The 25,374-nt window shown below is 53.0% G+C and overlaps 2 protein-coding genes and 2 non-coding genes across 9 annotated transcripts in view; 2 read left to right on the top strand and 2 right to left on the bottom strand.

The window, feature by feature from the left end:
- Window positions 1-12,215, top strand: part of ALPK3 (alpha kinase 3) — a 30,813-nt gene extending 18,598 nt beyond the window's left edge. For all 3 annotated transcript variants that reach the window (XM_031616164.2, XM_090148564.1, XM_090148566.1), the window contains 10 exons: window positions 847-1,870; window positions 5,305-7,141; window positions 7,815-7,962; window positions 8,860-8,987; window positions 9,098-9,133; window positions 9,241-9,515; window positions 9,847-9,935; window positions 10,165-10,382; window positions 10,577-10,625; window positions 10,758-12,215. In XM_031616164.2, coding sequence (XP_031472024.2) covers window positions 847-1,870; window positions 5,305-7,141; window positions 7,815-7,962; window positions 8,860-8,987; window positions 9,098-9,133; window positions 9,241-9,515; window positions 9,847-9,935; window positions 10,165-10,382; window positions 10,577-10,625; window positions 10,758-11,079 — 4,126 coding nt within the window. In that variant the 3' untranslated portion in view covers window positions 11,080-12,215. The remainder of the gene's footprint in view (window positions 1-846; window positions 1,871-5,304; window positions 7,142-7,814; window positions 7,963-8,859; window positions 8,988-9,097; window positions 9,134-9,240; window positions 9,516-9,846; window positions 9,936-10,164; window positions 10,383-10,576; window positions 10,626-10,757) is intronic.
- Window positions 12,216-12,507: 292 nt separating this feature from the next.
- On the bottom strand, window positions 12,508-21,199 carry LOC116244484 (sodium/nucleoside cotransporter 1-like). Of its 4 annotated transcripts, none has more exons than XM_090148567.1 (19): window positions 20,849-21,197; window positions 20,134-20,339; window positions 19,162-19,304; window positions 18,994-19,088; window positions 18,790-18,881; window positions 18,348-18,537; window positions 18,098-18,239; window positions 17,350-17,463; window positions 16,911-16,988; window positions 16,573-16,653; window positions 16,193-16,273; window positions 15,942-16,067; window positions 15,024-15,154; window positions 14,713-14,881; window positions 14,391-14,588; window positions 13,869-13,950; window positions 13,425-13,523; window positions 12,934-13,045; window positions 12,508-12,790 (listed from the first exon to the last, which is right to left on the bottom strand). In XM_090148567.1, the coding sequence occupies exons 3-19, from the start codon at window positions 19,258-19,260 to the stop codon at window positions 12,673-12,675; spliced, it is 2,007 nt and encodes a 668-aa protein (XP_090004693.1). In that variant the 5' UTR covers window positions 19,261-19,304; window positions 20,134-20,339; window positions 20,849-21,197; the 3' UTR covers window positions 12,508-12,672. The 4 variants fall into 4 exon arrangements, with proteins under 4 accessions (XP_090004693.1, XP_031472026.1, XP_090004695.1 ...); XM_031616166.2 differs by having other exon boundaries at window positions 19,162-19,300; XM_090148569.1 differs by having other exon boundaries at window positions 18,348-18,493; window positions 20,849-21,196.
- Window positions 20,739-20,810, top strand: TRNAH-GUG (transfer RNA histidin (anticodon GUG)). The gene has a single exon. It is a non-coding gene; the product is annotated as a tRNA-His (tRNA).
- Window positions 21,093-21,164, bottom strand: TRNAH-GUG (transfer RNA histidin (anticodon GUG)). The gene has a single exon. It is a non-coding gene; the product is annotated as a tRNA-His (tRNA).
- Window positions 21,200-25,374: the final 4,175 nt, after the last annotated feature.

Below are 25,374 nucleotides of genomic sequence, written 5' to 3'. Positions count from 1 at the left end.
CAGAGCGATAAGACTGACTGAAAGTGAGCAAAGGGAAAGCACTGGCTGCATTCAGGATGATGGTTCAGGAATCAGGCAGGATAAGGACAGAAGCAGTCTATAGGAATGTCCTGAGCGAGGACAAAAGAGGGGAAAAGACCGCAGCCTTTCCTCTTTCATAGCTTCCACTGTGAGGTTAGGGAAGGGAAGGGATGCCCAGTCTGCCAGTTTCCTTTTTCTTTAAATGAGGGTTGTGTTTCTGGAGAGTCAGGCACACCTTGTCCCCAGTGAGCAGAGACCTGCTGCATCTTGTGTCTTGGATTTGGGATGTCAGACAGACACCAGTGTTGCTTGCAGTCCTGTGATCCTTGTGATTCCAGTGAGGACTTTTCTGCTGCTCCAGGTTTTCATGGGGGATTGACAGCTCTTGCAGGGAGCTCTGTGGGCTGGGAGTCCAGGGGTGAAAGCAGAAATGGGGTCCATGTGTTTTGTGCCTTTGAAGCGAGATGGAGAGGCTTTGGTAAGGCAGTAGGGTGGAGGTAGAATAGGAATGTAAGAAGCAAAGTTAGGCTATGACAAACTGAGAGGAGAAGATCCCATGAAGGAATGTGGTTGAGAACAGTCAGAAAGCCTAGTGCTGTCTGTAACTCATTCATCATAATGCTACAGTCCAGAGGGAACCAGGCACTGATTTACATGTGAATTGCTTATCTGGTAGTGCAGAGAGCAGGCAGAGCCCAGGGATGGAGGCCAGCATCTTTGTCTTCTGGCCCGTCAGAGCAAGAAGTGGGAAAGGGCATGTGTATGTAGAGAGCTACAGGGGCTGGGGAGGATGTGCAGGTCTCATGCAGAGCTTTTGGTTTCCAGGTGCCGGGAAGAAGATGCAGGCATTTACCAGGCGTCTGCTAGAAATACCAAAGGCATCGTGTCCTGCTCTGGCGTGCTGGAAGTAGGAACCATGACAGAGTTCAAAATTCATCAGAAATGGTTTGCCAAAATTAAGAGAAAGGCTGAAGAAAAACTGCGAGAGATAGAACAGAGCAAGAAGCGAGGGAAAGAGAACGTGGAGGTGGAGAGTTTGCAGAGAATGAGCCCAGATCGGCTCCAGAGAAAGCGGAGGCTGGCCAGGGATCTGAATCTCCGGCCAGGAGCCTCTCTGTGGGAGAAAGAGGATGCAGCGAAAGTCCATGTCACTGATTCTAAATCCAGATTACGAGAGGATGTGGCTGACTCAAGGGAACAGTCAGTAAACACGATGACAGGCTTACCAAGCAAACTGATAACACCTTTGAAAGCAGAGGTGACCACCAATGGAGATGCCTCTTTGGAGAGCGTAGAAGAGAATGGGAATGGCTTTCTTGCCTACATCTATGAGACAGTAGAGGATCTAGTGTCTAAGCCATTGGCCAAAGACTCTGCAGCTAAAAAGAAAAAGAAAGTGGTGGATGCTCCAGCAGCAAAGCAGGAAGTTTTGAAGCGAGAAGAAAGTGGACGAGACAGGGTGAAGCCCTCAACAAATCCAAGGTTTGCCCCCCCTGTCCCCTTACGCAGGAGCGCGCATCTGAGGCTGGCAAGCGATCAAGAAGAGGAAAATATTCCAAAGACGAAAGAGCCTGTGAAAGCTGTGAATCAGGACACTAAAGTTAATGGTGACATGCACTTCTCTTTGAAAGAATTGTATTTTGATAATCAAGTGAAAGAGACGGCGGGGAAAGGTGAGGTGGGAACCAAGGAAGAGGCTGTGAGTGAGGCTGCCCCACGGCCTGTGGGTGTCAGCAGGCAGGCAGAGGATGCTTCATCATCCTCAAATGCAGCACCTGCACCGTCCAAAGGACAGAAAGACCAGCGCACAGCAAAGAAGTCTGAGGGGCACAACGTCATTGGTGCAGAGGTAATTAGAACAGATCACAGCATTGCATCACTGTGTGTACCGCAAGGAAGCTGCTGCTGTGGCTTCTCAGGTCTCCTCCAGCAAAAGCACCTGGAAAACAGCCTGCCTGGGCTTGGTCTGCCCAAAGAGCTGAGCTTCCATCTCTGAATAAATGTCAGATGAGGTGGTGAGGAGAGATGTACGTCAGGCCGTGCAGCCGGACAGCTGGGCCGTGAGTGGCCCGAGGTGTGCTATGAGCCCTCTGGTTTAATCGGCAGGCTGACCTCATACAGAATGTTTCCAAATCAGTTCAGCAGGGAGCAGTGAATGGTTATTTGTAGCTGGGGGTGGATGCCTTGTGTGTACACGAGACTGATGACATCTGTCCAGTTTAGCAATTGAGCCTGGGCTTCAGCTGGCATTTAATGAGCCCTCCCCATGTAAATGAGCGCAGCGTGCCAGGTACTCCACGTGAGCCGCACTGGGCAGGGCACTGAATTTTGTTTACAGTGCAACGTGTATACAGTAGACCTGGGCTATTTTTTGGCTCTCCCCTCTTGGAAAAACTCTTACAAGTCTCTGCAGTGGCAGCGCAAAGCCAAAGTGCTGCACCTGCTCCTGACCCTCACTGCATCTTTTAGTCAACTTCTATTTTTGTCACTTAACCTGAGGCATTTTTCCATGAAAATATTAGACTGGAAGCTACCAGTATTTTTTTTTTTCTTCCCTTTAATGACACCTTCTCAGACAAAAGGTTCTCTGAGTTCAATTTGCTGTTGCCATCAGGATCTATTGTTTGAGCAAGGGTAGTTGTCATACTGTCAGTATGAGAGGAGGCACCTGTGCATTTGGCAATAGCCACGATACGGAAAGTGGGACTGCTGGCTGCTCCAGGGGAGGAATATCTTTTCTTCCTCTTCTAGGTTGCATTAGCCATAGCTAGGAACACCCTTCACTGGTAAGAAACCTGCTGTGTTACACAGTCTGAGACATGGGCTCAAAGCAGTGCAGCCCACCGAACCCATCTTTAACACATCACATCAACAGCACATACAGGAGCGTAAATTATCACTGTGATGCACACCCATGGAAAAGCCATTCTTTTTGTCTCTCTCCTGTGTTATTCTGCCCCTTGCTCTGAACGAGGGTGGAATTTGTTGGTGTGTGGCATCCCTGAGCTTTTCACATATATCAAGATATTTTCCTTTTCAAAAATCTGCTCACAGAGAAAAACCTGTAGCTTGTCAGCTAGTGTGCTTTTTGAGTAGTCAAAAGGGAATGCTTCTGATTTGAATTTGAATGCTTCAGTTGGTGGTGCTGGGGAAGTAGTCAGACTTTTGTATGACCAAATAAGCCATATAAAAACTCTTTGAAGCTGACTCCAAGTGTGTTATTTATACTCCCCAGGACAACGATTATTTTTTTCCTCTAATCTTTCTTGTAAACCAGACAGGGTCTTAGCATGTTTTTTTCCTCTTCTTGGGACGTGGCTGGGCCTTGTGGTTAGGACTTCTGCTTGAGTTCTGTAGCAGGACTTTTCAAGATGCCAGCCAGTAACATGCTTTGAAACTGCACATGCACAAGGGTAGCAGTGAAAGTGGATTTGAATGAAGATTACCCTTGGAGTAGTTCTTGCATAATGTTGAAAATGGTGTTTTTATCACATTTCTTTTACATACCTTCAGTTTGGGTGTGTTTTTGTTTTTTCCCCTAAGTCCAAAATGTGGCATCGTAACAGCCTTTGTGAACAAAATTAACTGCATCCCAGCTGAAACCAGGGCAGGCTGCTTCACTGTTGCTTTAGGAAAGGTGTTTTTCCAAAAAGCTCTGCTAAATAAGCTTTAGTTCTTGCACCCCAAAACCCCAACTCCTCTTCAGCCAAACAGATGTCCCTGCTGGCCAGCAGCATGGCATAGAGCTCACTCCTTGTGTCCATCTGTGATCCAGTAGAGACCTCTGGGGAAAAAAAAAACTTGAGCAGCAGGTCCTCTTGAGATCTCCTACCTATAGAACCTCTTGCTTAAGGCAAGTGGAGACTGTGCATGACCTTTTCCTATATGCATGTCCTGATGGTGAGCTGAGCATTGGTCAGGCAGAGCATGCATCAGTGTTATCACCAGCTCCTGTGAGCCTTATCCTACAAAAATAGACAGTGCCCCTTGTCTGGAAGATTTCACCAGTTTTCCTCAGGATAAAGCTCAGCTGTTGCAGCGGGCAGCTTGCTGAAATGTCTGCTGATGTGCAGCTGCAGTCGGAAACATTTGAGCTTCCTGAATGTCAAAGAAACAGGATGGTCAAATAGCACAGATAACGTTAGGGTATACAATTTCGCTGCAAATCATTTGGGCAGCCTCATCCAGATACTGTGTGACATGCCAGTCACCCCATCTCAGAGTAGATATAGTGGCGGGAGGGTACTGACTCTTGAAAAGGAGCATGATGAGTTTCACATAAGACTTCAGCCATGGCTGGTGAAAATAATAAGGTCCTCGGAAAGTCACCATGTCAGAGGAGGTTGTATTTAAAGCCACTGAATGTCCTGCCTCTTAGCTGTGCACAAGCAAGGCACTGAAAGACATTAGATTTAGAGGGTGAAATGGAATGGAAAACCATTTTGTGCGGTGTGACAGGGTGCTGTGGGATGATGGCAAAGCCACGAAGCCCTGGATGAATCATAGAATCACAGAATGGCCAGGGTTGGAAGGGACCTCAAGGATCATGAATCTCCAACCCCCCTGCCACACGCAGGGCCGCCAGCCTTCTCATTTAATGCTAGACCAGGCTGCCCAGGGCCCCATCCAATCTGGCCTTGAACACTTCCAGGGATGGGGCATCCACAGCCTCTCTGGGCAGCTGTTCCAGCACCTCACCACTCTCTCTGTAAAGAACTTCCCCCTGACATCCAACCTAAATCTTCCCTCCCTCAACTTCAAACCATTTCCCCTCATCCTGCATCCTTTCAAAGAGTTGATTCCCCTCCTGTTTGTAGGCTCCCTTCAGGTACTGAAAGGCTGCAATGAGGTCACCCTACAGCCTTCTTTTCTCCAGGCTGAACAAGCCCAGCTCCTTCAGCCTGTTCTCATAGGGGAGGTGCTCCAGTCCCCTGATCATCTTCGTGGCCCTCCTCCGGACACTCTCCAACAGCTCCCTGTCTTTTTTGTACTGGGGGCTCCGCACTTGGATGGGGCCTCACAAGAGCAGAGGGGAACAATCACCTCCCTGTCCCGGCTGGCCAGCCCTCTTTTGATGGAGCCTGGGATACCATTTGCCTTCTGAGCCACAAGGGCACACTGCTGGCTCATATTAGGTTTTTCATCTATTAAGTGGTGAGTGAGTATCAGTGATATTGGATTTGAATAGCTAAGACTCGTAATTCCAGCAGAAGCTGGGCAGTGCTGCTAAACAGACACAGGTAGTAAAATGGTATTTCACTTCCTGTTTTCTTTTTTGACTAGGTTGTGACAACAGCAGAACCATCTGCAAATGACATAAAACATCCAGTGTCTGGCCCAGCGATAGACAGCAGTCAACAAGCCGACAAGCTAGAGGAGCTCAGGAAAGAGAAACCTGTCTCCCAGGAGACCAGGGGAACTGGGAAAAGAACAAACCCTAGGCTAAGGTTTCAGGAGACACCAAAACCACCAGTTCCATCTGCAGACCATGCTCAGACCGGCGGGGAGCAGCCTGTCTCCAGGGCACAGGCAGAAGGACATTCCCATACTCTTGAGGGCAGAGAGACACAGCAAGGACTGTCAAACCAAGAGGTCAAGAGCCAAGGTACTGAAGAGCCATTGCCAAAGAAATTGAGCCCTCCAGAGCCTGGAGAAGATACTCCTCATGAGAGAAGCACAAATCAGACAGCAGTAAATAATGAGAAGAGCAAAGAGAAAGGTGTAGAGCCATCTGGGAGCAAGCCCTGTACAGAGGCAGGAGGAAGCAGTGTAGCAGCGTTGTCTCCTGAGATGGTAGAGACACCTTTGGGACTTCAGGAGACTGAAACACCAGCTCCTCCTTCAGTTTGTCTGACTGAGGAAAAGCTGATTCCCACTACTGCAGCAGGGACGTTGGTGGTGCAGGAGACACCACCTGCAGCTTGCAGCAGCCAAGGGATGGAGACTTCAGCAGAGGAGGCTCCATCTGGGATCCAGCTGCTGCCTCCTGTGAGCAAAGTCACGGAAACCAAAAAGGCAGATGGAGCTGCCCTGCAGGAGATGTTTCCAACCAGCACTTCAGGGGAGGCAGATGCCACACCGGTGTCTGTGGTACCTCAGAGGGAGGAAGGAGGAATGCAGATGGCCACAACTCCAAGCCAGCAGCCAGCAGTGCCTTTGGGTATGTTTGAAAGCGGTGCTGAGGTTCAGCCACAAGTACCACTCGTCCTGCCTAGCCCTGAGAGACCTCAAGAGATGACTTTGGAGGAGAAAATGCAGCACAAAACCCTTGTTTCCTCGTTGAAGAACTATCTACTGCTGCTTTTACATTTGTCAGATAGCAGTAAGGATGCCACAAAAGAAGATGCTGAGCCCAAGAGTGAGGAACAGTCCGCTACAGAGGAAGCCCCGCTCCCAGCAATAGGCATCGCAGGCCTGAGCCCCCACACCTCAAGGAGGGTTTTGGAAAAGGTACAAAACAATCAGCTCTTCCAGACAGCTGAGAACTTGCCTCTGACCCCCAGGACATCCAGACGGATCACAGGCATGATTAACGAGGAATTCATTACCAGCAGGGAGATGCTGGCTTGCAGGCCTGTGCCACCAAAGAGACGCACCAAGATGGCTCCTGAGGCAGAGGGGCCACTTCAGCTCTCTGTGCCCTCCATCGTGGTGGGCAGTGTGCCAGCAGCAGCGGTGGGGCAGTCTTCTCATAGTGTACCCAATTTGCCTCCTGTGATCTCTGAGAAGGAAGGCCCTGCTGACTCTCTGGCAGTGCTCCCTTGTGCCACACCAGAGGAACTTGCTTCTGGGGCCCGGCGCAAAATATACTTGCCGAAAACCAAGCAAGTTGGGGAGGAAGAGGAAGTAAGCCCGGAGAGCCAGGGGCATGCAAGAAGCCCTTCTGTTTCACCACGGCAATCCAGAAAGAGCGCAGCCCTGTTGCAGACACCTGCCCTAGCTCCATCCCCTCCTACAGAGAAGCGCTCACCAACCCTCACAAAGAAGATGGCTACGCTGGAGGTTCCTAAGTTGTATGAGGAGCCCACAGGTGACAGCAGCAGAGACCACGAAGTCCCTGAAGATGCTAAGCCAGAAGAGCAACCAGCAGAGTCCAATAAAACAAGTAACCCATTCAAGGGTAAGGAAAGATGTAATCCCCTTGATGCTTACTAAAAGTCCCTGATCCATGGCCAATAAGAGCCAGTTGTGATGATATGAGTTTGTAAATTTGCAAGGTTTTCAGCATCACCCTTTAGCAACATGAAAATCAAAAGTCTATCCCAAGCATGTGCTGGGTAAGTTGAGCCAGATGCTCATCTGTCTGAGTGCAGGAGGTGCACAAACACATATCCTGTAACAAAACCAATAGGCCTCCCATTACTAATTTGAGCTGTGGTGACAGTGAGTTAGAAGGGACTTCATCCTGGTGTTGAGGTGCTTACTGGAGCCAGTCACACAGAAATTCAGCACTCACGCAAAAGTAAACATCATATTGCTAAATCTCTACTTTAGTAGATCTGTATTTTCTGCTACATTGCCTAGTGTTGTTCTGCGTTGCTTCTGGCTGAACCCCTCTAAGCAGTGCAGTGCTGTGCCATTGAGAAAGTTTGTACCACTTACATCCTATCATATTTAGAGTTTTGAGACCTTCCCTGGAAAGGTGATGTTGTACCAGGTGACATTGTGCTGATGTACTCATGATACTTAACACCAAAGTCCTAAGCAGCAGCACTGGGGAAGGTTGGCCTGTCCCCAGAGCTGCAGCCAGCATCATGTCTTTCACCATCTATCTCTTTGCACCCTGTTCTTAGCTCCACAGGTGATTCGTAAGATCAGGGCCGAACAATTTTCTGATGCATCAGGAAACCTGAAACTTTGGTGCCAGTTCTTCAATATTTTGAGTGATTCTAAGCTGATGTGGTACAAGGATGAGATCCCTGTAGCAGAAGCACAAAGGAGGTAATCTTCCAGCTCCGCTTAGTTGTAGTTCTTGTGCATAGCTCTGAGTTTGTGCTCTGGCTCTTGTGTTTACTGGGAAGATGCCTCTTATGGCTGCACGAGAAGCTCATTGCACAGCATGATCTGCTGTGAACCATATTTTCTTAGTGCTGGGAGTTGGGAGGGTTGCCCACATAGGCACCTGCTGCCCCACTGATACTTTGTATGGAGTCTGGCTCAAGAGCTGATGCTTTTTACTAGCAGAGACCTGGGGAGGGCAGGAGTTGTTCTGAACCTTGTGTAGGGCAGGGAAGGTGCTGTGCCCATTTTAGAGCTTGAGAGCTGGGAGCAAACTACAGAATTGGGACTCTAGTTGCTTCCTTGCAACCCAGATGGCAAAAAAAAAAAAAAAATCGGCTGATTCCACCCTGTCTGCCACCTTTACTATAGGAACTGCCAGCCCAGAGCTGCAGGCTGGAGAAGCCTGGCATTCTGCTGATGCAGACGTTGTGCTTTACTCGTTCCTTGGAGAGAGAGTTGTGTCTGTCCTCACTCCTGAATGCCTGGAAGCATGGCAGGAAGCAGGACACTCTGTGACTCTTTGGCCTCCAGCCATCCCACCCAAACAAGGGTTTATTAGTGCAGCAACAGCCCTGACTCAACTGCCCTTAGAGACAACTACCTTTATCAGCATGTAGCCCAACCCCAGCATGAGTTTGCAGGACTGGAGATCTTGCACTGCTAAGAATGTGAACAGTAGAGCTGCTGCAAGGTGCCAGGAGAGCAGCTGGTGTGCTCCTGCTTTCCTGCATGCCCATGGGCTGGTTTTGTTTTCATGCCCACACTCCAAAAGCTCCAGGACCCCAGGTGCCTCTGCACGCTGCACAGGGCTGACCCCCATACTCTGATTTCTTCCAGTGCTGGCGATGAGGGCCAGGCAGCCTTGGCCATTGTGCAGGCATCCCAGAAGGACTGTGGAGTCTACCGGTGTGTGATCAGCAATGAGTATGGCACGGACTCCACTGATTTCCTGCTCAGCCCAGAAGGTGAGGTGCCCTCAGCAGCCTGGTGGCTCTTACAGCTGTTTGATCGGCCCTGAGGCAGGGTGAGATCCTGGCAGAACTCTGACTCTTCTCCTGCTTTGTGTCTCCTCCAGTGTTGTCAGGATTTATCTTGCGGGAAGAGATTGAAGGTAAGGATGATGTGCTGATGAGTTGCTGCCCTGGCCACCCGGCCTTGCTGTGGGATGGGCAGGATGTGCCTGTGTTGTCCCTCCTCACCAGCTCTTCCCTCCACCAGTTGGAGAGGAGATCGAGATGACACCCATGGTGTTTGCAAAGGGCTTGGCTGATGCGGGCTACTGGGGAGATAAATTCTTCGGGCGTGTGATGAGCGAGGACATGGAATTGGGTGCTGGCTTCCTGCGCAAAGCCTGCCGTGCCAGAGCCATCTATGGCCTGGAGCCTGTCTTTGAGTCTGGCTGCACCTGCATCATCAAAGTGCACAATTTCATTGTCTTTGGGACCAAGAACGAGAACAGCCTCATCGAGAAGAACTATGATATCACCATCCAGGTGGGCACTGTGAGCTATAGCCCTTTTGGGTCTCCCCTGGTTTTGCCATCTGTCTGTATCGTAGTACCCAGCTTTCTTAATTTCTTTCCACTTCTGAATGCTCTGATTGAGTCAGGCCATGTCCCTGGCAATATCCATGTTCTTCAGCCCTTCTCTCTGTGCAATGCAGAGCTACTCAGATCTTTCACTTGTCCTTTGACTGCTGGGACAGGGGAACAACTGGCAGTGATCCCAAGGGTTGCATTCTCTAGTAGAGGGGTCTCACAGCTTTGGTGTGGGCTTGTTGACAGAAGGCAGGGAAGGGCCCTGACTCTCCTGCTTGAATCTCCAGGAATGTAAAATCCAAAACTCCAGTCGTGAGTACTGCAAGATCTTTGCTGCTGAGGCCCGTGCTGTCCCTGGTTTTGGAGCAGTGCCCGAGTAAGTACGGTGCTGCAACTCTGCTACCTTGACAGTGGAGCAAAGTATCTAGGGAGATGGTGGGAGGGTCCCCTGTTGGGCACTGGGGACATCCCAAAGGGCAGCACCCTCTTCTCCCACTCTCATGTGGGAAGGATATGGGGAGGAAGGCAAAAAATAGATGCAGATCTCTGCTGAGGTGGAAAAGTTCTGCAACTGGTGCTGACCCCTGCTGTGTGCTGCCACACAGGATAGTTCCTCTGTACCTGATTTACCGACCGGCCAACAACATCCCTTACGCCACGATGGAGGAGGACCTGGGTGGGCCCTGTGAGCAGTACTGTGTCACTGAGAGAGATGGCAGCTTGGTGGCTCGAGGCACCTCGGAGATTGTGCTCAAATGCTGCACCTTCCAGCACTGGGTCTACCAGTGGACAAATGGAAACATCCTTGTGACTGACATGGAAGGTAAAGGGATATTCCAGTGATTCTATAATTCCCACCTGATACCTGTGGCTCTTCACCACTCTTGCAAAAGGAGGAGAAATAGCTCCAGCCTTGCCCTCCTGCCTGTTTCCGTATGTGCCTTGGAGCCCTGCTCAAAGAGTGGTTGTGGTGCCCATCCTTGCCCGGGCAGGAACTGGTTGTTCCTTTCTTTGCAGGAGTGGGCTGGAAGATGACCAATGTGCGGATAGCTACCAATCTCAAAGGGTGAGTAACTCTTTAACTGCTAGTGTAGGTTGTCCCCATGTTGACCCCAGCTCTGCCGCTTGTGTGATGGTCCTCGCCAGCTGGTGGGACATCTCCTTGCATGAAGGGGAGCTGAGTGTTGCTGTGTTGCAGGTACCAGGGGCTGAAGGAAAGCTGCTTCCCCTCTCTGTTGGAGCAGTTTGCTGCGACTCACCAGTGCAACCATTACTGTGACATCCTGGGCCTGAAGACTTTGGAACCGGTCAAGCCCAAAGGCTCCAAGAGCCCCTCCATGGGCAGGAAATCTGCCCAGTCCAGCCCCCAGCTTCAGAAGAAGGGGACGGCAAGTCCCCAGGGCACCCGCAAGACTACCGTGAGCCCCAGGAGTGCCCGCAGAATGGCAGAAGCAGCGGAGGCCCAGACAGCCTCCAAACCTGGGCCTGCCGAGGCTGGCGGGCCTACATGCCCACAGTAGCCGTAGCTATATTGGTGGGGACCCTTGCTGTGCCAGAGCAGGCCGGAGGCACTCCTGCCTTTGGCTCTTGCCCCAGCTCGTGACATTTGTGTTGTGTGATGTGTGCTAGTGCGAGCCACCTGGCTGCCTTTGCAGCAGAGCCAGCACAGCCATGGGCATTGTGGTGCCTTCTTTCACAGGTTTCTCTACAGAAGCTGCTGCCAGCTGTGGAGACTGTGGGGCTGTGCACACCCCTGAACTGGGGCTTTTTTTCTTTTCCCACCTCTTCCCCTTTTTGCTTGAGCATTTGAAGCCATCAGACTGGCTCCCTGGGCTTTGACATTGCCATGCCCCTTTCCTAGCAGTGTCCCAGTACTTCCCTGAGCATGGGGCTCTCCTTCCTCACAGCTTTTTCTATGCTGTCCTGACACATGCTGCTACTCCTGTCCCTCTTCATGTCCTCTGTAAAGCCCAGCCAGTGCTTGGTCTCCAGGATGTGAACCAAAGCAGAGTCCCACAGGTCCCTTGCATGCTGATTGCAAACATTTCACTCCAGTGAGGCTCAACGGAGAGCTGCAGCACTTGTGCTTGCCTGCTGCTATTGCTTGGGCTTCTGGGGTGTGGGTCAGCCCCATGGCAGAGTGTTGGTGGCTGCATGGGGTGGGGGCTCGCACACCTCTCCTCCCAGCCTCCCCTGCCCGGGTGGATGCTGAGGGCTGCGGTGCTGCTATGGGTAAGGATGCTCTACCTCACACAGGGTGCACAGAAGTGGGGCACTGCTGTCACACGAGTGTAAACCCCCTACTTAACACGTACCCCAGTGGCAGCATCCCTGGTGCAGGATGGAGGCCGGTTCTGGAGTCAGCAATGGACAGGCAGTGGTGCTCACACTGCAAAGTAAAGCTCCCTGCATTGGGTCTAGCCTCTTTTGTCTCGCCGCAGAGCATGGCTAACACCATTGCCACACTAAATATGGCAGTGGTGGTGGAATCTGAAACTGGCTTGCTGCAGCCTGGCAAAGGAGGGAAGGGAGCGTGGTGTGCTCTGGGGCCCTGGTGCTTTGTTGTTGGGCCGCTGTAAAATGATGGGGTACATACGTGTCCACCTTGGTGACTGGGGGTGCTCAAGTGCAATAAAGCAAGAAGGACTGGCCTGTTCCCCCTGTGCTTCCTGCAGAAGAGATGCATCCAAGCAAGGCAGAATGGGACAGCTTGTGTTTGGGAAAGGAAATGGCTTCAAGTGACATCTCTACCCCATTCATACCTGCCACAGGGGGAAGAGGATAGCGTACCTTAAGGAGACACCTGATGAAGGCTTGGCTTGCAGGGTTGCTAGCAAACAGCAGCTCTGGGGAGCTCCGCAGTGGGGTGCAGCCCCAGCAAGACATCCCACACCCTGTGTCTATAGAACAGCTGAAGTCAGGACCAGAGAGGAAGCAGAGCACAAGCATGGGGATTTCTGTAGTTTATTTGGGATCAGTTTCCCTCTGTCCATGGGGCCAGCATCTAGCTGGTTGCAAGGTGCATGGTGCTTTCTGTCAATCTGTTGGGGATTTTTCTGCCTCTGAGGCCAGACCACAGACCGCAGTGCTCCTTGGGGCCGGTATCTCTGGGTTCATGCCATGCAGGATGTGTGGTTGTAGTGCCCGCAGCACTGTGTCAGGCATGGCAGGCTCTCTGCCACGCTGGCCCAGGCTCCAGTAAAGGAGAGCGTCCCATTCTCGAGCACCGTGCTGCAAAGAGAGAGGCACAGTCAGGGTAAGAGCTGTCCTGCCAACCCCACACCAAAAGTGATGGTTCAGATGCTCATGCACCTCAGTCCCCAGGCAGGATGGCACAGCTCCAGACCCTTCCTGTCTCCCTGCTACACACCCACCTCGCAAACAGCTGCTTGCAGCACGTGTATATGGCATAGTTGGTAGAGGTGAAGTTGGCGGTGCTAAGGATGGTCACGCAGTTGCCCATCTCTGTTGGCACATAGAGGAGGCCTAGGAGACAAGGCCTCCTGGTTGGGGCTCTGAGGGACTGGGCACTTCAATCCCATACCCGGACAGTGCCGTCCCTGCACTGTGCTTGCAGGTCCCACATATCACATCCCTCCCACCAGTTGCAGCAGTGATGCCAGGGAGCTCCTCCCAAAGCTTTAACAGCCACCCTCAAAATGTCCCAGCTGCAGCCCAGATGAGGGTAAGGAGCCCCAGCAGAGCTATGGGATCTGGGGGACCCTAGTGGAGAGCAGAGCGTTTGAAGGCCCTAACAGAGCCATGGGGGCAGCCAGCCTTCCCCATCCCTGCAGCGGCACTTTCAGCTGTGTTCAGCTCTTTGCCCAGCCCTGTCTCCTCCCAGTGGCAATGGGCAGGGACCTACCTGCCAGGCAGGAGTTGAGCATGGAGACACAGATGCCTGTGAGCAAGGCTCGCAGCACAATGGAGGCCAGCTCGCTCTTGCGGTGAGGAACCATGGAGGCTGCAGGGGCAAAGCAGAGGCTGGGGCAAGACAGATCTTTGCTTTGGCTCTGCCTGGGATTTGGGACAGATTAGACAAGTCCCAAGTCCCCAGGTGGCCCTGCCATCTACTGCTCTGTCATTAGAGCCCTCTGGGGCCTCTATTCTATGCCCCATGGCTCAGTTGGTGAATGTGTGGGATGTACAGGTGACCTACACCATGGATGTGGAACAAAATCACCTTGTGCAAGCCCCGTTTCTTACCTGCATGCTAGTAAGAGACTGAACACCAAGGCCTGAAGGCAGCTCCCATTCCTTAGGTCCCACTGCCCCATACCCAGGTACCCAGAATGTGGGTCACACTCACTCAGGCCTCCCAGCATGATCCCAATGGAGCTTAGGTTGGCGAATCCACAGAGTGCAAAGGTGGTGATGCTCTCAGCACGCTCCTGGAGGGCACAGAGGCAGAGGATGGTCACCTTAGTCCCACAGCAGCCTCACAGCACGATGTTATAGTTCCCAACCCAGCCAGCTGAGATGGAGACAAGCCCCATCCCAATTCTTTCTCCTTTAGCTTTTATAGAAGCAAGGGACAGGTGAGGGGCAGCTTGCCAATGGGAGAAGATGGACTGGCAGCAGGCAGAGGTCCTAGAGCATCACAGTCTGGCCCTCTGGAGGGCAGGACCAGTGGGACATGGTTTCACTGTCATCTTCAGAATGACCCCACACCTAGCAGTGATGTCCAAATCTAAATGGCCACAGGTGCCCCCCCACATCCCCAGAATAATGATGCCCCTCCTTGCTGCTTAGCGCCCAATCTGGCCAGGTTCCGTGCTTCATTTCAGTTCCATCCCTGCCCTATACACAGCAAGGTGGTGGTTGCCCTCACAGATATCCACTGCTTCCTGCCCCCGCTCCACTCCTCCAGGCCTGACAGCCGGTTCTTCTTGTACGTGGCTAGCTGCTGGTACGCCACAAACTCATTCAGGAAGATCTTGATCCCCAGCAGCTCTGCCACCAGCGGTGAGTCTGCCCAGTCTGCCCCCATGAGAAAGGCCACAGGCATGAGGATGTAGGAGCAGATCATCTAGGAAGAACATCCCGGGAGGGAACAGCTGAACCTTTGTAGAGCCCCTGGCTTGGACACCTACTGCCAGGGATCTAATCAGGCATTGGGTAGAGGTGGAGATGGGTGGGAAACTTGAGGGTACCTGGAAGGAGAGGTCTTTGATTTCCACCATCTCCCCAAACCAGCGCAAAGCAGCGTTGATGAACTCCAGCACAGCCAAGAAAGCGATGAGGTTGGCTGCAATGTTGGCCACGAGTCCTATGGAGGCAGCAGCCCCATTGCTGGCAGCTTCCAGGATGTTCCGCTCTTCCCTGGAAGGAAAGAAATCCTGCCAGGATCACGTTGCCAGTCTCACTCTGCAGACCTCACTACAGGGTCTCCAAAATTTGTGCCACCTGCAGTGCCCAAACTGCACCCACAGCTGCCCCATGCCATCCCTCTGCTCCCACTTACCCACTGGTGATGCGAACGCTTTCTTTGCCCTTGAACTTGGACTCTTCCACTTCAGGGTAGACCAGTTTGGACATGGCAAGGGCACAGGGTGCAGCCATCACAGACGCTGCAATCAGCGATGCTGCATCTATCTGCAACAGGCAGACTGTGGGCTCAGACCCTGTATGAGGCTGCCCAAGCACGTGGCCAGCAATGCTTGGAGCAACCCAGGGCGCTCTGCTCAGTCAGAGTGGGAAGGTGTGCCTGTTTTTCCCATCTTAGCCACTGAGGATGCAGAGGGTAGCTCATCTGGATGGAGACATTGCTAGAGCCACAGTAGTCGTAACATTCAGAGATGTTAATCTCTCTCTTGTTTGACTTCACCTTGATGATCCTTGCCCCCTCCTTACCCCTTTTATCAGTATCAGAGCAAGAACATTGCTGACTTCTACCTAGTGACGAGCAGCTGAGCTCCCAGTGGGAGCAGTGTATCACAGCCACAGCCTTGTTACCCCGCCCCTGCCCTCTGCACTGCAGTTTCTCATTTTTCTGTCCTTTCACCCTTGGCTCCCTGTTTAAGGAGACTAATTAATGTTTAAATAGCAGGAGCTCAGCCAGCAGGTTGAGGCCACATCCGGATATCACAGTTCTGAGACAGTGAGGAAACTGGTGAGAGCATCACTGGGGACTCAGGCAAGGAGGTGGACCAGAGACCCCACCCAAAAGGGCCCTTCCAGGGTACATTATTCCATGGTGCAGTGACATTTGCCCTGATTGCTGCGGAAGGATTCTGGGGTTTTGACAAGGCCAGCATGAGGGCATCTCATTTATGGAGGGAGACCCACAGTGGGGTTTCTTACCCCACATGCCCAGGGCAGTTCTGGCACGCCATGACCCTTGAGCAGGGAAAATGAGGCATATAGCTGCTTGTGTTCTCACCCCAAAGGATATGTAGGCTCCCATCACACTGCCTGCAATGGTGGAGAAGCCACCAGCCATCACGGCGTGGATCTCAGAATGGGTCATGTCTGCAAGGTATGGGCGGATGAGCAGCGGGGCTTCAGTCTGTGAGAAAGAAAAGCCTCTGCTGACACCACACAGGGCTGTGGGTCTCCTAGGAAGGGAGGAGAATACCCTTTTTCTGCCATCAGGAGCTGTTTAGGAGTTGGATCGCCTGCCACAAGCCTTACCTGTCCCACAAAGATGTTCCCTGCCACGCTCAGCGTCTCAGTAGGCGTGGTGCCCAGTGAGACCTGGAGGAGCCAGGAGATCTGGGGGAACACAAAGCCACTGTGTTCACAAAGACACCCACCCCATGAGGCCAGCAACTCCAGCCTGCCCTTGCCAAGCTGCACAGGGATGATGTCCAGGAGTGCCCACAAACCAGGGAGTATCATCAGCCTCAGGTTTGGGTAAGAAAGAGGAGGTTGTTTCTATCACTTCAGCAAGACAGATCAGCCCAAATTAGTACCACCCCAATTTTCTTGGGACATCCTTTAGCTTTTCACAAGAACTGCAGTAACCGGCAGGTCCTTCTCCTTTCCACCACCATCAAAAAGCTAGGCCCTACCTTGAGGATGAGCCACTGCATGACACCCAGGTAATAGAGGATGGACATCACGCAGCTGAAGAAAACGATGATGGGCAGACTCTGTAGACAAGGCACCGGGGTGTGAGATTAAACAGGTGTTGAGCAGCGCATTTCAAGTACATCTGGGCATGGTGTGATGTTGCACAGCCACCCCACATAACACTGTAGAGGAACAGGGACCAGTGCGAATACCCCATGGCATGCAAGAGGCCCATGGGTGCACACAAAGCATTCTTGAGCTGGTCGAACTCTGGCTAAGGCCAGAAGAAAAACCAGACTCTCTCTCTCCTTCCCTGTACCCCATTCCACAAACTGACCTGAAATGCAAAGACATCTTCAATGAGTGTATTCCCAAAAACGAAGCCAGAGCCAGCTTTGGTATAGCCCAGGAAGATCTGCAAATGGTGATGTTACATGGTAGGAGTGAGATGTCCATGAGCTCTTCTCCCAGTATCTCTTTTACCTAGCAGTGGACTGCCCCTTCACCCCACAGCTCCCTCGCCCCAGCAGACAAACCTAAGCTGGGAATACTTAGTATGGTGTCTTTGAGTAATGGGGCACTGCTGCAGCTCCTGCAAGGGATACCACACCAAGGGGCCTGGGCTGTGCTAGAAAACCAGAAAAGAGGTGGCTTTTCTCTAGTGTCATACAAGGGGACGGCTGCTCCTCCAGCCTGTACTGCCCTCAGCTCTTCTTACTGGTCTCAGGACCTACATGGAGGACTGAAGCATGGGATGGGGTGAGCCGGAACAGTACCTGGATCTGGTCACCCAGCCACTGGAAAGCTTGGATGCCAGGGGTTGTTCGAAGGATGAAGAGTCCAATTAAAAACTCCAAGCCAAGACCCCAGAAAACAACTCTCCAGGACACCTGGGGACCAATAGCAGAATGGTGACTGAGGTGTTAGCAAAGCCTTCAGACTTACCTCTCTGGATTCCTGCCCATTCAGTGACTCTTGGGTGATGGTCATGCTAATAAAGTGTCACAGAAACCCACAAACTTGGGTTGGCAATAGGGGAGGAAGACAAGTTGGTGAGAATCAGGAAATGGTTGGTGCAATGGAGGAGAAGAGCACAAAGACCTTCAGGTCGTTTGACTGGTAGTACAGATCCCTTACTGTGCGCTCACCAACGCTTTGGAGGAAAGGGCTGGAGAGGTTGTCCAAAACATTGGAAAAGGTTGGACTGAAAGCCATTGGGACTTCAGTCACTTCTGCCCAACCCACCAGGATGTTCCTTGGCCCACAGGCACCTGAAGCACAGATTTGGGTATGGGTATGAGAGCTGTGGTAGAAAATAGGACAGAGGTAACATGGGGAGCCCCAGGTTGAGCAGTGGGAAGGAGAGCAGCAGGGTGGCGTTGGGGCTGCAGCACCCAGCTCTGCTCCCCAAGCTGTGTCCAGATCTGCCCTGGGAGCTTCTACTTCCTGCAGAGAGCCCATGAATTTCTCCTGTGCCACCTCTTGTGAGGGGAGCAATGGTCAAGCCACACCTGAAAAACGTACTGCGCTGTGGTGCTTGGAGAAGGCAAACAGGAAGAGCACCAAAATGCAGAAGCCAGCTAAGGAGATGAGCTGCTCTGGATTCTTGGCCGTGTCCAAAGCCAGCCACGTCACCAGGCCTCCCAGGAGGAGCACATACAGCAGCCTGCAAAGAAACTCCCAAACTGTCACAGAGAGGCAGTCCCCACGGGGAGCAGCTCAGAGAGAGCAGGAGTTGACTGTGTGGGAGATGTCCTGCCTCCTCCCTGCTCACCACTTCAGCCATGGCCAGGACTTCTGCAAGCATTTCCAAAGGGGGCTGAGGAATGTCAACACCTTCTTCCCACAGTACTTCTTGAAGAGGCTCCAGCACACGAAGAAGATGACCACAGCAGTGATAACAACCAAGGTGAGGGCTCGCTGGAAGTTGAGCCAACATGCCACAATGAAGTAGCACAGGTAGACTGGGGAAGGCATGCAGGGGTCAGAAACATCAGGATCATGAGATCACGGATTCACAACACTAACTGGGGACAACAATGAGGTATGCTTCCTCCAAACATCCTTCCCTGGCCACCCTAGAGGCTCTCCTTTGTGTATGGGATGAGGAGGAAGCCGACTGTGGGGCTGATGATATGCAGCCTCCACGTGGGCGGCAGTGCCTAGATGCTTGCATGGGCAGCCAAAGGGGTGTGAAGGTGGTGGGAAGTCCTCACCTGCTCCAAGGAGCCCCCAGAAGACCCTTCGCAATGCCTTGGCATGAGCCTTGCAGAAGCTCTTTGCCTTGGAGGCTGGCTGCAGGGCCTTCCTGAGAGAGTGGACAGAAGAGGTGGAGGTAGATCTTGCAGATCAGCCCAATTTTGAGCTTGCTGTGACCACTGGAGATATTTCTGTGCACGCATCTCCAGGGATTACCCTACCTGCAGTATGAAGCAACTCTCCCATTCTCTTCTCCTCTCTTCTTCTCATTCCCACAATGTGGACTTTCACGTTCCTCACAGAGCTCCTCCACACTCTGGAAAACATTGTTAGCCAGAGCGCCCCAAGCAGCTCCTGTGCCCCAACAGGGAGTGAATGGGGAGGTTTACCAGGGAGCTGAAAGCAGGGTTGTCTGTGCCCTTCTCAAGGTTGTCCAGGCTTATCTGGCTTCCTTCCATCTCTAGACATTCCATCTCTAGACGTTCCATTGCTTCACTGTGCTAGAGACACAGCATGGTGAGTGACTCACTGGCTGGGGAGACAAAGCCTTGGTCAGTGCCAGAGGGACAAATGTCTGCCCCCAGTTTTTGGTCTGGGGTCTCTGGGGAGAACAGCCTTTGCAGGAAGGATTAAGAGCAGCTCCTGTGCCAGCAAATTGAGTGGCCATCCTGTAGGGCCCTCCAGCTGCAGGGCTGGGTGTGCTGGCCCACTGTTTCCCTGCCATCTGGGAGGGTCTTTGCTCTCCCCTGCTTCCCAAGGACTACAGGAAAGTGTTAGACCTCAGAGATGCAGTGAGGAAGGCCAGCACCCCTCCTCCAGGGCAGAGCCCTTTACAAAAATGGGAGATTTTGTACAAACTAAAATTGGCCGCCTCCCTCACCAAGAGCTCCCAGTGAAAGCAAGTGCCCTCCAGTCAAGAATAAGGAAGAAAGTCTCTTCACGCTGGTGACAGGAACAGGGCAGGAGGAACATGTAGGAATAAATAGAGAGTTGCACGGGGACAGTTTTAAAGGAGGATTGTGCTGGGAGAACTGGTTCAGCAAAGCAAGAAAAAACAGTGTTAGCGAAGCACAGAACTCCTGGAGCATCCCGTTGGGACGTCTGTGCCTGGAGAAGGATGGGAGAAAATCAGAGCAGCCACAGGGAAAGCAATGGGTGACCGCGGGAGGACAGGGGGAGCATGAAGGGTCCTCACGTGGGGACAGCGAACGAGGGAGAGAGGGCAGGGCCACCCTCGCTTTGTTGCAGTGAGGGTGCACTGTGGGCAGCAGAGCCCCTCGAGCACTCCCAGGGCTCGGGACCCCAGAGCAACATCCACTACCCAGAAGCCCCCTAGGCAGCCCCAGCGCCCCACCACCAACCTGGTGACGCTCCCGCAGCCCCCGAGCGCGGCCACTCGCTGCCCCCTCGGCTCTCACGTCTCGTCCCCGCGCTCGCACTCCGTCCCGCAGCGCCCGGTCCCGGCCCCGGCCCCGCAGTTATCCATTAACCGCTCGGTCCAAAGAGCTGCGCCCGGCGCCCGGCCCTGGAGCGCCCGCAGCAGCACCGCAGGGATCCTCCCGCCCCGCTAAAATAAAAAACAGCAAAACAAAACAAAAAACACTGCAAGAAGAAATAAAGCTGGGGAAACGCCGCAGCCGTGCAAAACCGTACAATGCAAAGGGACGTGGTGGTGCAAAGCTGCACCGCGCAGATGGATGCGGGACGGACGCGTGCGAAGTCGGGCACCATTTGTTCAGCCGGAGCGCAACGAGCAGCGCTGTGCCGGTGCCCGCGGGTCTCGCACCACGCTGCCGCAGCACGGCGGGGTTCGGCCACGCGCTTCCAGGCGCGCGGAGCCGTGAGGGCCGTTCACCCGCAGAGCAGGCCGGGGGCACCGCGCAGTCCGCCCGTCCTGAGCGCCGCGCCCGCCCGCATCCCTTAAGAGCGCCGCCGGCGCCGAGTGTGCCCAGAGCCCCGGTAGCGCGCCGTGATCGTATAGTGGTTAGTACTCTGCGTTGTGGCCGCAGCAACCTCGGTTCGAATCCGAGTCACGGCATCGCCTCCGCACGGCGGTACCACGGCACACGGGCTTACGTTTTCTTTTTCGCCGTATATCTCGCGCTCGCTATCTCTCTTTTTTAAGTCATTTTCTCCTTTCTCGCAGCGGGTCCTGCATTCCCACCCGCTGCGGCTCTCAGCATTCGCCATTCGGAGGAAATAGATAAGAAACAGAAGAAAAAAAAATTAGGAACTAGATAAGGAAAAGAGAAAAAAAGAGGAGAAAATAAGAGGAAAAAGACGCGAGCCCGTGTGCCGTGGTACCGCCGTGCGGAGGCGATGCCGTGACTCGGATTCGAACCGAGGTTGCTGCGGCCACAACGCAGAGTACTAACCACTATACGATCACGGCGCGCTACCGGGGCTCTCTACCTCGCTGTCGTCTGCACAGCTCTTACGGCTGAGCCAGGCTGATCTCACCGTGACGTCATTGCCCCGCCCCGCCGTGCTTTGACAGGGGAGGGTCGTGCGCTGTCTCCATGACGATGCAGGGTGAATGGCAGCTCCATCCGCCAATCGGCTGCGGGCCCCTGCGCGGGCTCTGCCGCGGGACCCGGCCTGACCCTGCCCGGCCGTCAGCTCTTTGTATCCTGCTGCCGCTTCTGCTCCGCGCCTCGCCTGCGCCCAGCCCCAAGAGTTCGGAGGTGCGGAGGTGCGGAGGAAGGTGCGGTGGGCATTTCCTGATCTCCCTTCGCCTGCATCCATCTCTTCCTTCCCTCGGCTCCTTGGTGTCTGTGCTCCGGGAGATGCTCTGGAGGACGCCGACCCGGCAGCGCTGGGTCTGACGGATGAAGCGCCCTTTGGGGTATCCCAGAATAGGGCCCCCAGCACAGGAAGGGTGCAGAGCTGCTGGAGCGGGGCAGAGGAGGGCACGGAGATGCTGCGAGGGCTGCAGCATCTCTGCTATGGAGACGGGCTGAGGAGCTGGGGGTGTTCAGCCCAGGGAAGAGAAGGCTGCGGGGAGACCTCACTGCGGCCTGCCAGCACTGGAGGGGAGCTCACAAACAGGAGAACCAACTTTTTACATGGGCAGAGAGAGATAGGACAGGGGGGAGTGGCTTTAGGCTAAAAGGGGGAAATTTAGGTGAGATGTTAAGAAGAAATTTTTTACTCAGATGGTGGGGAGGCATCATAACAGGTTGCCTGAAGAGCTGTGGTTGGCCCATGGAGCCCTGGGCAGCCTGATCTGAAGAGTGGCAATCCCGTTCAGGGCAGATGGGGTTGGAACTGGGTGAATTTAAGGTCCCTTCTAACCTAAGCTGTTTTACGCTTCTGTGATTCTCAGGCTGAGCTCAGTGCCTGCCATAGCCTTGATCCCGGTTCTTAGCCCAGCATGGTATTCACCTGACTGTGTGCCAGGCGCTGCGCTCTGAGTGCACGTGGAGCTGGTTTCTCTTTAGGTAGGCCTGATGGGGCTCATGCTTTGCATGCTTAGCCATCAGAATAGCGGTGACCTCAGCTGCTGGAATAGGAACCGTGGAGATAAACATTGTGGTGATAGAGGAGGAACTGGCCTAACATGGAAGAGAGCAGAGAGGTGGCAAGTGGATGCAGAGATAAAAGTTCTGAGGGCCTGGCTGGTGTGTAAAGAGGAGGCTTGGAGCTGCTGTCATCCGTCACCGGCATTGCTGGCCCTGTCCCACCAGTGCTTCCTACCAATGGACTGCTTTTCCCCAAAGGAATTTGGATGTGATTTTTACGAATTGAAATCACACCCGGTTTTCAGGACCCCAGCAGCTTTTTCCTGCATGCTTTGCCCACAAAGGTGGGCAAAAGGTGTTTCTGATAGTTTAGACCTGCAATGATGTGTGGGGGAGAAGGGATGCATATTATCAGTATCTGTCCATCTTCTGGGTGGTCTGATCCCTTTGGGCTCTGCTCAGCACCTGGGCAGGATGCTGAGCTCCTCTGCTCTTCCCACTCTCTGTTTCCCCTGGTGGCTTTCCTCCTAGCCTGTGGGTTGTTCAGTGGGGTTGTTGAAGTGCCTGCTGTGGCAGCAAGGCAGAGAGTGCAGCCACTTCATGGCACATACATAAATCTTGCGGCTGGCACAGGGACAGGAGCAATTCATCACTGTGCTGCTGTCTTAGCTGTTCAGCCCCTTGATCAGCCTCTCCAGCTGTTCCCTCAATGGGGCACCCCCAGCCTCACTTCTCCACTTCAGGGAGGCAGAGCCAGCCCCACTGCTGCCTCTTTTGGTCCTGGTGCTGTCTTGGGTTCCTAAAACATCCCTGGGAAAGGTGCTGGTATCTACGAGGGCAGGATGGATGCTCACAGCTGCAAGCAAGCACTCTGGATTTTACTGGTGATACAAAACTGCACTCATACAGGGCAGCACTGTCATACTTGGAGGCCATAAATACAGCTTGAAATTTGCTCTGCTGCTGCCAGCCCACCTTCTTTCCTGAGGAAATCAGAGTATCTCCACTGACTTCTAGCACGCCTAGCCCTATATCCCATGTACCTATGGGCACTGCTGGGCAGGATGCAGGAGCAAGGAGAAAGCTCTGGCTTGATTTAAAAAAAAAACGTTAAGGTGGGAACTGGGGCAAAGGAAAGCACATCTGAGCTGTGTGGGATGGTACAAACAACCTGACTGGGCTCTGGCCCTTCCATCCTTCTCCCCATCCTCTTCTACCTCATGATGTCGAGGCTTTTGTTCCTAGAGTTGATAATATCTGCACGTTAGATCTGATTGCTCTCAGAAATCCTTGTTTATATCATTTAGATTTGTTTCAGGCAAAGGTTACATGTTTGACATAATCAGGACTCTTTTTCTGGCTATTAAAATCCATCTGGGCATGGACCTGAGCAGTGCTCTAGGAGTCCTGCTTGTGCAGGGGGTTGGACCTGGTGGAACCCAGAGGTCTCTTCCAACCTCAACTGTTCTGTGATGTATGCCAACGACTGAAGGATAAGCACTCAAGGTTTTCTTGACATGAATTTTCAGCTGTGACGCTCTCAAGAGGCTTTATGAACCCACAGCAGGGCATAAGATGTTCTCCTGCTTCTTTTCCCCATCTGCCAGCACTGCTTTGGGCAAACATACAGGTTATAACAGGTGGATTTTGTGCTTTTTTTTGTGTTCTGGGATCTCCTTGCCTGGCTCCGACTTCCAGAGATAAAGGAAAATGGTGCCCAAAACACATTGAGCAGAGATTCTCTAAAGCTGTCGCTTCTGACCTGCAGGGAACACAAAGCACACTGAGCCCTTTCCTGGTAGGTCCAACAACCAGCTGCAGATGGGATGCGATGCAAGCACCCCAGGGGAGAGTGAGCTGTGCCCCAGCATTACATAGATGCTGCCACATGTCTGTCTGCTTGGCTCCCACTGCCAGCCCGAGCTCTCACTCTGCCTTTATCTGCATTGCAAGTGGGAGCCTCCTCCTGCAGCAGAGATGTAGAGCCTGCACACAGCTACCTCTTCAGTCCTCTTTGTGGTGCTGAGAGGGCAAAAAACAGGCAGGCACCTGCTGCCTGGCAGCCTGCCCTGCACTCACCTCCCTGCCACTTGCATTCCCCTCAGAGTTCACCTTCATTTTCTGCCTTTTGGAAACACGGGACTGGACTGGCGGCAAAATCACCTGCATGGGGGGAATGGTCCCTGTTTTGCCCTTGTGCACCATGCCCATCCCTAATGGCTGATGACAGCTCTTCGAAGAGATACAAGGAGGATGCCAGAGGTAGTTCACAGCCCCTATGCAATATAAACCCAGGGAGCATCTGTGTGTGGATGGACTCAGCTCTATGAGTGTGGCCATGCAGCTGGATTAATCAACCCCCCATTAATACTTTCTGGGGTGCTCGGGTCCCCTGGCAGCTCCCGAGCACTGTCCTCTATCCAGCATATCATGCTGATTGAGCTGCAAATGCTCTGCCTCCTTAGTTTGCCCTGCCTCCGATCAATGAGTGCGGGCAGCTCCAATCAATTCCACTTTACCGCTTGCTATCAGTTCAGATCCACTCTCTCCCAGCTGGTCCCAGCTTTCTTTGTTCGTTCAGGACAGGAATTTGGGCAGCCCATTCCACTTGAGGACTGCTGTGTCTTTGCAGAGCTAGTTCTGCAGATGCAGCTGTTCCTCCTTGCCCTCCCTGCAAGGACCACCCTCAGGACCCAGTGCTGAAGAGCCCAAATTTGTGCCAGGACTCAGAGCACTGAAGTGTCAGACTGGCTGGCAGTGTGAGAGTAGGTGGCTGTGAGATCTGCATGGTGGTTGTTGCCACTGGGGCTGCCAAGAGGTTTTCCTGTCACAAGCCTGGTTTTGCTGGGGAAATACCAAAGACAGCTGCAAATGCTCCCATGGCTTGGCTTCCCAACCCCACTGGCATTAAATTCAGCGGCAGCTTTCAGGGGCTTCAGCCCCTACATGATGATTTTACAGGAAAACAATAATGTCAAAGAGTTTATATAGACGATGTTCAGAAATTTCCCTCAGACCCACACATGGCAACGAGAGAAGTGTTTTGCACACTGTCCATTGCTCCTGATGCCATCTTTCTCTTGCCTTTCTTTCTCACTTAGCTCTCTTGCTGGCCAGTTTCCAGGGTGCAGCAGCCGGATT

Source organism: Phasianus colchicus, chromosome 12 (genome assembly GCF_987193195.1).
Source record: "Phasianus colchicus chromosome 12, bPhaCol1.hap1.1, whole genome shotgun sequence".
In the NCBI taxonomy this organism is placed as follows: domain Eukaryota; kingdom Metazoa; phylum Chordata; class Aves; order Galliformes; family Phasianidae; genus Phasianus; species Phasianus colchicus.
Note: the sequence above shows the minus strand (reverse complement) of the source record. Positions and strands in the feature narration are given on the sequence as shown.

What these genes read in the sequence shown, in the direction of transcription:
- LOC116244484 (XM_090148567.1), bottom strand. Translation starts at nt 19,260, where the DNA reads ATGGAACGTCTAGAGATGGAATGTCTAGAGATGGAAGGAAGCCAGATA. An exon ending in CTGGGGGCTCCTTGGAGCAG is followed by an intron (nt 18,538 to 18,789) that starts GTGAGGACTTCC and finishes TGCCTTCCCCAG; the next exon opens with TCTACCTGTGCTACTTCATT. An exon ending in GCAGGAAGCAGTGGATATCT is followed by an intron (nt 13,951 to 14,390) that starts GTGAGGGCAACC and finishes TGTGCCCTCCAG; the next exon opens with GAGCGTGCTGAGAGCATCAC.